Below are 11,795 nucleotides of genomic sequence, written 5' to 3'. Positions count from 1 at the left end.
AATCCAACAATAATCTAGCAATATTTACTGAATACATTAAAAATAAACTTAGACAAACAACATTGGATCATGAACAATTTAAAGACATGGAAGATTCATTCTTGCTTTGTTTTCTAGTCAATGCCAGACCCAATCAACTGCATAAGATCTTTAAGGATGGAAGGTTTTGATTGAAGATTGGCATGATTTGTCAAAGTAGTAATGAAATCTTTTGAAACAATGCACTTATTCTCTGAATACATCTTCTCTTGAACACTTAGAGAGCCAAGCAGGGTATGCAGATTTTCACTTGGAGGTGATGCTTTATATTCCTGCAACAATTATCAAAATATAAAACGTGGATTTAAAGTATTAAACCATATAGAAGGAATAACTTCAAGCATTTATACATGTCAATTGTCAACTTAATTGTATGATGATAATGTATGGCATGCATGGGTGACAAAAAACCTAGTAATCTGGTATTATCAATATCCTGAAATTAAAAATACATGAATATTCTAACTTCTTCCTAATTTACAAAAAATCCACGTGGATATATATATATATATAGCTTGCTCCTAAAGTCTCTCATTCTCTAATATTGACCATGTCTTCCCATCCTATTAACTGTTTCCTCAAATCTCTCTACCTAGTTCTATCTCTTTCTTCCCAATACAAAAATTCATGTTCTGAATTTCCAAACACCATGCTAAATACTCTGAAATAGGAAACATATATAGGTTCCTCTAGATGCTAACATATAAGACAAGAGATTAAGTGGTGAGTTTAAATTTTACTCCCTAAACATTTGTAGAGTGTAGATGATGGTTTAATGTAACAAGTTTTAGGACTCAACTCACCTAAACTTTAATTTATCAAAAAAGAAATTCCATTATTAAAATAATAATATAATCTATCCCAAAATAAGTTAGGACCTATGAACAATAACATATTAGCATGAATAAAAAAACATAACATTTGATAGAACAACCTATATTCACTGCAATAATAACTGTTTCACTTTTGATATTTAATTGGAAGCAATACTAGCGATAATTTATTCTCTCTAAACCTGTCCATTTGATCAAAGCTTTTCAAACAAAATATCAAATTTACAATTACAGACAAAAACTTTTGGTTATTAAACTGAAGTCATGTAATAGTGTGTGCATGCATGAGGAAAAAATAAAACAAGAAAACCACTAAAGTAACTATCATGATTAATCATGAAGTTACACAATGATAGTAAAAGTAATAACCTGAAGTGTGTCCATAAGTTGAAGCATTTGAACTTGAGCCTGCATGTACTGAACATATTTTCCAGCTGCATGCAGCATTTCAGCTGTGTTCATTCTTGAACCACCAGGTACCAACTTCCCAAGTTCTTGTGTTTTCTCAGTGATCTTCCTTCTCCTTTCTCGTGCCGCTAAGCTTTGCATGGATATGGTATTTTTCTCCTTACTTGTCCTCTCATATTCATTCTCATATTGGTAACCAGCACCATATGCCCTAATAATATTATCTTGGGGAAGTTGTGGAACTTGAAAGTTTGGTATTGCATCAAAGAAGAGTTGTTGTTCTGATAGTGGTAGTACTAGTTCCTCTTCTGGAAATGGATCATTTGGGACAAAACCATCAATGAAGTTGTTGTTTGGAGACTGCTCTAGTTCTTCATAGAAACACTTTTGGCGTTTTGGGCATTGAAGGAGGTTATTGCAATGATCTTCTTCAGTAGGGAAGATATCAGAGAGTGAGATGACAGGGTCGTTATAAGGAAGGAGGTGAGGGTAGATTTCTGGGTAAAGAAAACTTGTTTGGGCAAAATAAGGATCAACATTAGTTTTTGGAAGGGAGAAGCTTTCATCTTGATGATAAATTGGGTAGTTGTGGTGTTCTGGTGCAAGTAGTTGTGGTGCAATTGTGCTCATTTTTGAGTTGGGAGGTTGGTGAAAATCCAAGTCCATATTCAAGTAAGTGCTCAGTGCCATGATAGTGAAAATGAAAACCTGGTGCAACAAGAAAAGAAGTTACATATAGTAGAAACCAAGAGTCATGCATATAGCTGCAAGCAAATGCATATATATATACAGTTTAGTGCTAATATGCTACTAAAGCTAAAGTGCATAAATATAAGAAGAAACTGATATAAGATATAATTGTAAATGCTTATATGGTTTAGTGCTAAAGCTCAAGTAGTGCATAAAAGAAGAAACGCATAATAGACAAGAACTTGATTAGTTGACATGCATGCAGAAGAAAGAATAATATTTAATAAATTTATAAATAGACATGAAGCTAAAAAATGTTAGAGATAGAGAGAGACCTGAGAGAGATAGTGTGTGCAAGAAGAAGCTAAGTATAAGTTGTTTGTAAATGTGAGAGAGGGTTGTGTAGTGAAGAAAGAGAGTATGAAAAAGACTAATTTATTGACAAGAACTGAACAGCTATGAAAACTACCTCAATGCTAGTTTGTGGGTTGAGATTATTACGGGGAGGTTATTAGAGGCAGTTATGGAAACTTGCATCTTCCATTTTTCTGTACTCTCTTTTATTTTTAATCTTATATCATGGCTTAATTTACTCATGTCTGCATTAACATTAACAACCATGTTTTAGTCTTAGATATGGTCAAAAATGTAATATTTGTTTGATATTATATATAGTTGATTTAAAATAAAAATAAAATGTGAATATTGTATTATAGCATATAACATATGGAAATATTTTGCTAATATATGTTCCTATAATAGTATGACATTTTGCTGATTTTGCATATAGCGCTATAAGCCTACTTTAGCAGCAGCATATATATACAAATATTTTGGGATGTAATGCTTAATTTACGCCTCAAAAGTTTAATCTCTGTCATTACAGTGGTGCTGGTTGTGTGTACAGTGTAGCCATTTGTAACTATCAAAATAAAATGTCAAATAATTTAGTGAAGCTAAACGAATTCATAATATGAATTTATTATGTAATTAACACGTTTCTTCTGAGTTTAATCCTCAAACATGTAATTATATTATTCTTATATCAAACTTCCCCTTTATTACCAAACTATAGCCTTACACAATCAAAACAGGGTAAAGAATTTTGAGATGACATAGGGGAAAAGAAGAGGAATTAAGATTGATTTTTATAAATTTTATTAGGTAGTCATATTATGAGATGATGAAAACATTTGAGATGAAAAGATACTTAATATTTATAAAAAAATCAGTGCTACTATAGGTATGTTTAATTAACTAGATGTGTCCGTTGTTAACAAGAATGGTCGCGTGGCCTAATGGATAAGGCGCTCGCCTCCGGAGCGGGAGATTGTGGGTTCGAGTCCCACCGTGATCGAAATCATTCTTTTTTTCAAATCCATCAACCAGTTCCTTCAACCTTGAATTGGAAACTAACAAACAATAGGGTTTTCTGAGCAAATTCCAAAGGAGTCACAGGGCATAGATAACTCCAACATAGTCTCAAATGATGATGAACACTACCACTCATTCAATTGCAGAGGTAGATTTGTGTTATGGGTATAACACTGATGAAGAAAACAGTGTATCACATAACTCCCATTTTCATGTAAACAGATAAGAGAAGAAAAAGAGTGGAGACTGAGATGCAAGACTCAACAGTTTCTGATGGATCCATTGGTATAAAAGATTCAGAAGATGACTTAAATAAGGGACATTATTTCTAAGTATTTAGTTATGCATCAATCATAGAGGGTACAACCAGTTTCATCTCAACTTGTTTCTTTTAGAGGACTAATCAATATTTTGTTATCACTTCAGGGAATTTTGACAATGGGGACAAGGAGTTGTTAAATTTCAAAATGAATCTTGTACAATTACTTGGGTGCTACATTCAAGAACAAGAGATAATCTCTTTATTTGGTGAGGAATATGTTGGAGTCTATTTTGAAAATGTTTTGGATGACAATAACATCAGAAAAAAATATTCTTTTCATAATTCTTAAGCTTGAACTTTATGCAGCAAACCAGAGCACATACAGGGAACCATAATGGCTTTCTGCAGCTTAATTTTTTTAATAAGTATTGGCGATGGTTAACTGCATTTACTCATGTTTACCTAACTTGAATGAATACTGATTGTTAAGTAGATAAATATGATGATGGTTAAGTAGACTGGGTAAACTACTAGGGCAAATCACAAGTACACGATTACATCGTAAGTAATAAAATATTGACCCTGCGAGTATTGGAAAACTCCTTTAATTATAACAAGTAATTTATATTTAACTCAAATAAACAAAAAAAATTGAATTTAGAACAATTGTCAAGAATAATTATAAAAATAATCAAAAGGATTGAAATCTAATTTAACAAATCCTTGTTTTGCTCATTTTCATGAACTTTAAGTTGTAATGGTGAATTGTTCTTTGATATGTGTCATCCTCTCTCGAGCTTCAGCACGTGTACTCAATTAAAGTCGCATCTACTCTCGTGATACAATTATCAATCAAATTCTTTACTTGAATTTTCTATCCAATCGCTTCATAGCAATCTAAGGTGAATTCCAAAAAACCCCGAGAATCCTAATACTACTCTCGTGAATTAGGATTCTAGTTTGAATAACTGAATGGTCGGATAGTTGGGTTCACCTCTCGGTCCTTCCCCAATGTATCTAAGAAGTATAATTTGTTGGCTAGACAACTCACACGAATAAAAATCAGTTTAATGATTCAAATCACAACACTCAATGGAATAGAAGTAAGAGCAAATATTTATTGAATGTAAAAGGGCATAGCCCCAATCCTAGAAACAAATGGAATTACTCACTTATGATGTAGAAGAGAATTCAAATTCTAAATTAGAGAATTGTAATGTAAAAAAAGTGTAAAATCTTTGAGGAAGAACCCTTGTTTATCCTAATTACAAAATATTGGGATAAGCCCAACAAAACAAATCTAAAAAATAGGAATATAATATAATATCTATGACTTATTTTAGTCTTTCAATTGTTCTTCGCATAGCATCAACACTGAATTCAATCTTGCATCCAATCTTTACTCTTTTTTGCTTTAACTCATCCAATCTGCACAACATAGCTAAAACATCAGCTCAACCCGAACAAAGAGAAATAAAAGCTAAAAACAATCTTAAAAGTCCTAATTATGTTATATAATACAAGTTAAATACAATGCAAATGTAGTATAATTTCACACTTATATAACGTGGGAAAATCATTTTAGTATTTTTGTCAAGGTAGCCTACCTTGGATTGACTTGATTGTTGTTACATATTATTGAATTTAAGGTTTTCTATGTGACAAAAATAATAATGATAATAAATAAGAGTAAATTATATTGACACCCCTTGAGTTTTAGCGAAATTATAAAAATCACTCCTGACTTTTTTACACCTACACAAACCCTCTGCTTTTTATATTTTCATTACACTGATCATCCTTGCACGAGATAAAAAATGTATGATCTTTTAAACAAAAAATGTGATAAATGCAATTTAGTTAAACAAAACATGGTATATTATGAAGACAAGTCCAAATAATATATGAGTCAATAGTTCTTTATTATTTTTGGTTCGTTATAATAGTATAAGAATGATTTAAACAATATCTCTTTAGAATTGTTGATGCATTTTGTAACCAAAAGTAATAAAGATACATTGATTTGTATATTATTTAAACTTGTCTTCATAGTATATCATGTTTTGTTTAACTTAATTGCATTTATCATATTTTTTTGTTTAAAAAAATACACTTATTTCTCATGCAGTGGTGGCCAGTGATAAAAGTATAAAAATTAGATGGTTTGTGTAGGTATAAAAAAGTGAATGATAATTTGTGTAATTTCACTAAAATTCAAGAGATATGAGTGTAATTGAGACATGTTAAACTAGCTAAGCTGTTCAACATGATTGAATGAATTTCTCAACGATTCTCTAACTTCATAAGTACTCAAAAAAAAGCCAATGACATATTTCTTCATGAGAAAATGAATCCTAAAAATTCAGATTTTGGTATGGGAAGAATGATTAGACAGCAAGAATCCAATGAATACCAACAGAATTGTTGGTACTTAACGAGTGTGCTGAACTCATTACTTATTATATACTTTGTTGAGGAATATGTGAAAACAATTATTTTGAGGTCATGAATAATTATTTCTTGTGGTGTTATTATATGTATGCAGAATATGATTATTTCTCTACAAAGGCTGATGTATATAGCTTTGGAATGTTGTTTGTTCTTGAAATTATTAGTAAAAGAAAAAACAATAGCTTCTATGATGTTGTCCACCTCTCAATATTATAGGGCATGTATGTAAAATTAGGCTCTCAGTTCATTTTTGGTACACTATTTCTTATCTCTGATTTCACTCAAATAATTTCTATCAGATATGTAATGGAAATCACTTGTCCCAAAAGCATATCTTTAACTATGTTTAATTTCATCGAATGGAACAGGTTTGGGGATAGGATCTGCATTCATGGAATGATGGGGTATGTCTACAGTTAATGGTTCCAGCATTAAATGGGGCATTTGTTTCTGATGAAGTGGAAAGGAGCATTCATGTTGATCTCTTCAACCCAATATATCTGTTAACAAATACAAGTGTTGCAGTTAGCCAGCTACCTCACCTAAAAGACCAGCAATCTATCTTTGAGGGGAAAAGTCCAAAATTGATTCTTAGAAGGAAATTTCTACTACCACCAAAGTAGAGCCAAGGTAAACAAGTGAATACTAATTATTCTACATGTGATGTAATTAACGTGTAAGATATACTTCATATTTGACTAATCATGTTCTCTGAATTCTGAAGTACAAAACAATGAGGTTCAATTATTTGAGTTGACTTTCTAAGTAGCATCTGCACCTTCATGCATGGTTCACTTTCCTACTTTATTACATATTATTAGTAATTCAACCCACTTTTCTTATTTATACCCAAAATCTCCTATTTTATAGTATGCAGAAAGTTACATGTTGCTTATTCCCACTTATTGTTTTAATCTTCACCTCTCTAATCCTTTATCCAGCCAGTGTCCTAAAGTGTCTACTATTTCATTTAACACTCATTTTTCATTGATTATATTAATTTATATTTCCTAAGCAATAAGAACTAAATGATACATGTAGTAGTGTTACAAATTTTAGAAAACAAGATGCACTTCCATTTCTTATTATCATCATTCAGCTTAATTAGGATTATTTGTCACAAAATGATTATGTCATCATAGTTCTGTCCAAACAACTTTTTCCAACTAATATAAAAATGTTATTTTATATTTTTAGAATAGTTTTTTAATTAAGTGAAACTTTTTCATCAAAAAGATACATAAAATTGGGACAAGAATGGTGACAGTTCATCCTATTCCATTCAGCTACCCTAACATAGAAAATTGGCTGTTGGGACATTGGTATACCATCATCTGAGTTCAAAATTTCACAAGGACACCACTACAATAGTCTTGCAGCAATGTCAATTTACATTTTCACAATAATTGACATAAAAATAGGGTAACCACTATAGATGGATAATCCACTATCAACATTAAACAGCAATCCCATGACCACTTATTTTTAGAATCCATTCTCAAAAGCAAAAATATCTGGAATGGGGAAATTAAAAGCACAAAGTGAAACCAAAATAGAAAAAGCACCTTGATCATGTTGGATTATGGCATGAAAGTATGAAACAAACAATCAATTGATCTTCTTATCCATATTCTTCACAAGCTGCCCCATTTGAAATCTCCAATATAGAAAATAAGCTAAGCCAAATCCAATCATCACAAATAACCAAACAACACTCTCACCCTCCTTTTCTGACCTCACTTCCTCAATTCCAAAACTCTCCCTCTCCGAATTCCCCAAAACACCCTCACGTATACGACCGTATAACACGTAAGCCCTATCCCTCTCCCTCAAAGCAATCGTAGTAGGAAACCCTTCCAAGTCAAGGTCAATTTCGTCAAACACCGCTCCCTCTCCCCAACTATCGTTACTCTTCAGAAACCACATCTTCCCTAGTTCCGGTGACACCACCAAAACGACGCCGTCTTGTCTCACTGCGACGCCGTCTGCGCCCATCAGATCCTTGTTTAAGACCACGCGCGTGGCGGTACCGTCTTCAGCGTCAACCTTATACATCTTCCCTGTGTTTGATTGCACCACTAAGAGGTAACCGTCGCTGACGTAAGCAATACCGTTGAGGCCGCAGAAACTATAAGGTAAGGTAGGGTCTACTGGAAGTTCCGTGAACCTCGGTGAGTTCGATAAGATCGAAGCTGAGCCTTTATCGTTCACCTTCCAGATGAAGTTCCCTGCGGCGTTCGTGACGTAAGCGTTGCCTTTGAAGTCAACCGTGACGTCGTTTGCGATTGCGGCGGTGTCGGAGGGGAGGAGGGAAAGGAAGAGGCGGTGGCCGGATCGGAGGTCGTAGGCAGCGAGGGCGTTGAAAGGTGGGAGAGGTTTCATGGCGTAGAGAACGGCGAGGACGCGGTTGTTGAGTGAATCGACCGCGAGGCCTAGAACGGTGACGTTTTCGAGGAGGGAGGTATCGGAGATTAGGGTTTTGACGACGCCGGAGTCGGAGACGGAGGAGATGGTGCGGTGGCGGAGGGAGCCGACGAGGAAGTGGTGAGCCTTGGGGTCCCAGGCGATGCCTTCCGGGTAGAGGTTCGGTGACCGGAAATTGATGACGTGGCGGTCGGCGGCAAAGACTGTAGACGGCGTTGAAATATGGATGAAGAGGAGAGGTAAGAAGAGGAGGAGGGTAAAGGAATGTTTGGATGAGAGGAGTGTCATGCTTGTGTTTTGAAATGTGGGTTTCAGTTTTCTGTCTCAATAGTAAAATGGTTTCATCCAAAATTTTAAGACATTACCAAATAAATGATGATGAGTTAATTGGTCAAGTAGCTTTCTTTATTCCAATTGGTCAAGTAGCTTTCTTTATTGCAATTGGTCAAAATTATATTTATTTATTTACAAATTGATTATTAACATGTGTACGTACAATATTAGTTTAAATAATTTAAAATAATAATAAAAAATTATAACTACTAAGAGTCATGGGTTGACATCACTCTAAATATTTATCGGACTATTTTTGTATTTAAAATCATTCTTATATTTAAATTTTAAAGCCTAACTTGACCATAAAATTGTTCTTTAGAACATTTATTTTATATTATATTTCATTGTATATTTAATTATTTTCCTAAATTATTCAAGATTTTTTTAAATAGATTGATAAACTTTAAAAAGAAATCACTTGAGAAAAAAGATTTTAGCATGTCTTAAACTTCCTAACATTAAAATCATTTGTAATTAAATTCATAAAATCATTTTGAACAACCCTTAAATAAAAATGATGGTAAATAAATTAATACATTAAATTGAAAGTTGTGTGTGAAAAATGGTTTTTAGGACATGGAAAAAAAAAATTTGTTATTTTCTACGTGAAAAAAAAATCTACCACAATAAGAGCTATATACAGAATAAGACAATTTTATTGATGTGCGATTTAGTGAGACAATCATATTGAATCTTATCCATACCAATTTCAAACAACTCACCAATATTGGTAGTTATGACAAATCACCTAATGTGAGGGAGAATATCTAGTATTATCGACCAACCATTTGTTATAGAGGAGGAATAAATTTAATGGTGTGCAAGGCTTTCTCTTTGACTTTGAAAGGAAAAGTGATGCATTTGTTTTCCCTTGTAGCTTCATGGCCAATCATTTGTTGGAGGGTTTTGTGCAATGTCTTTCTGTGCACTTCTTCATAAGCAAAACCTACAAAAAAATTTATCATACTTTGTTTATGATAAGTCATGGTCAATTTGAACTATTTTGTGATTTCCGTAGGTTCAATAAGGAATGTTCATTGATCAAGGAGGGTAAACCGAGATCAATGTCGGAAAAGATTCAGAGATTTAGTAAGATGCATTAATCTTTATAGTCGAGGTTCTTGATGGAGCAATAGGTCCTTGAGATCCTTGACACTCCACATATTCTTTCATGCACATTTCTCATTTACGTGATTTTTTCTCATTCTCTCATAATTCAGATTGTAGATGATTGCAACCCATTTTTTAGTTAAATTGGAAAATCAGTTTTGCTTCACCATTAGTGAACTTTTTTGTCTCTTCCAATCTCTTCCTGGATATATTGAAGGTTTCCGAATTCTTACAATAGTTTATTTTCTTTAAAAGTTTATTTGGAATGAGAAAATAAATTATATTCCCTTAATCACAAGGAAATTACCAAAATATTCATATTTAGATAAAGTGGGGTAATCAAGTTACTCTAAGAGTAACTTTGAAGAGTTATTCTAAATGTCCACCATTCATTGTATTACGGTTCATATTATTTGTTTAAAAAGTCACATGAAACTCACATGACCATTCTTCTTCCTTTTACATTATTTACTAACCTTTTCTTATTATCATCCATTGTTTCACCACATCACAATGGTCATGGCTTCCATCTTCCAAAGAACCCCATTTTTCGTTTGTGGATTTTAAAATCCTTTTAGACCAATAAAAAGATTTCATGCTCAATCTTAAAGGCATTATTAATAACATATTTAATTTATAAATAATTTATGGTTTACTACAATTAGGTTATGGTGGATGAGGAGTAAGGTGGTTACGGTGACGGGATATGTTTGTATTTTCATGGTTTACCACAATTTATGATTATCACACAATTGCTCTTTTATTTTTATGGGGTACTTGTAATTGTGATAAAGTTTCAGTTTAAGAGAAAGATATTTGCAATAAGATGCATTGTTGAATCAAATTTGGTTTTGTAGGAAATTGTTCATACCATTATAGCTTTTAGTTTTTTTAGCTTCTTGATCCAAACATTGTTATGGTTTAAGGTCATTGGTTTTTTAGTTGTAAGAGGAAGAAAGAAAAGACTGGTCATGTGAGTTTCATATGAGTTTTTAAACAACGATTGTGAACTTTTAGTGTAATAGATGAATGATGGAGGTATGAAGTAACTCTTTAAAGTTATTCCTCGAGTAACTTGATATCTCCCCATTAGATAAAAGACCATATTGTCCTGTTAATTCCATGAGAATTATCAAAATGCTTGACAAAATGCATTTAATGATGTTATAAAAACAAAAAAGTTATTATAACATTCATAAGTGAGTAAAAATAATTCAATGACTTTACAAAACCACAAAAATTACCATTTTATCTAAGTGTGGATAAAAAACTGTCCAATCATGCGAAATAATTTGGACAAAATTAAGTGTTCACACAATTGTAAAAGATGAGGTTGACATTTCATAAGTTGTTTTAATTTTATTAGGTATATTGAATAAAGATCCATTATTATACAATCAATACAAGATTATCTCCTATGTGATGTCAGTTTTAGTTAACCAAAAAATATATAAGTTAGAGAATGTAAAATACTAATAAAAATTTGAGGATCTAATTCTCAACACATGAAAAAGTTTGGGACCAAAAATATACTTTAGGTGATACATGTGATAACACATTAGACAACATCTCTCAAGTATGAAACATTGTTTGAGTTTTAGATAAAAAAATGTGAAAAGACTATTTTCACATATTCACACGTGTTTGATGGAAATATATTAACAATATAATAAAAAAAACTCCCTCATGCCACATGTCACTTTGTCATTCTCTCATGTCACATGTCACTTTCTCATTCCCTCATGCCACATGTCACTTTCTCCTTACATTTCTTCCTTCATGCCACATGTCACCTCCTCCTCACATATTTTTCTTCCTACTTTTTATATATTTTATATGCTAATAATAATTTAATATTAATTAGTGAT

General features: G+C 32.5%; 2 protein-coding genes and 1 non-coding gene across 3 annotated transcripts; 1 reads left to right on the top strand and 2 right to left on the bottom strand.

The window, feature by feature from the left end:
• On the bottom strand, positions 114–1,970 carry LOC109363529 (transcription factor bHLH52-like). Its single transcript, XM_019609794.1, has 2 exons — positions 1,242–1,970; positions 114–311 (listed from the first exon to the last, which is right to left on the bottom strand). The coding sequence occupies exons 1-2, from the start codon at positions 1,968–1,970 to the stop codon at positions 114–116; spliced, it is 927 nt and encodes a 308-aa protein (XP_019465339.1).
• TRNAR-CCG lies at positions 3,255–3,327 on the top strand. Its single transcript has one exon. It is a non-coding gene; the product is annotated as a tRNA-Arg (tRNA).
• On the bottom strand, positions 7,472–8,814 carry LOC109325846. Its single transcript, XM_019558439.1, has one exon. It carries the CDS (start codon positions 8,767–8,769, stop codon positions 7,666–7,668), a length of 1,104 nt encoding a protein of 367 aa, XP_019413984.1. The 5' UTR covers positions 8,770–8,814; the 3' UTR covers positions 7,472–7,665.

The sequence above is a fragment of the Lupinus angustifolius genome, chromosome LG13, assembly GCF_001865875.1.
Source record: "Lupinus angustifolius cultivar Tanjil chromosome LG13, LupAngTanjil_v1.0, whole genome shotgun sequence".
NCBI lineage: Eukaryota > Viridiplantae > Streptophyta > Magnoliopsida > Fabales > Fabaceae > Lupinus > Lupinus angustifolius.
Note: the sequence above shows the minus strand (reverse complement) of the source record. Positions and strands in the feature narration are given on the sequence as shown.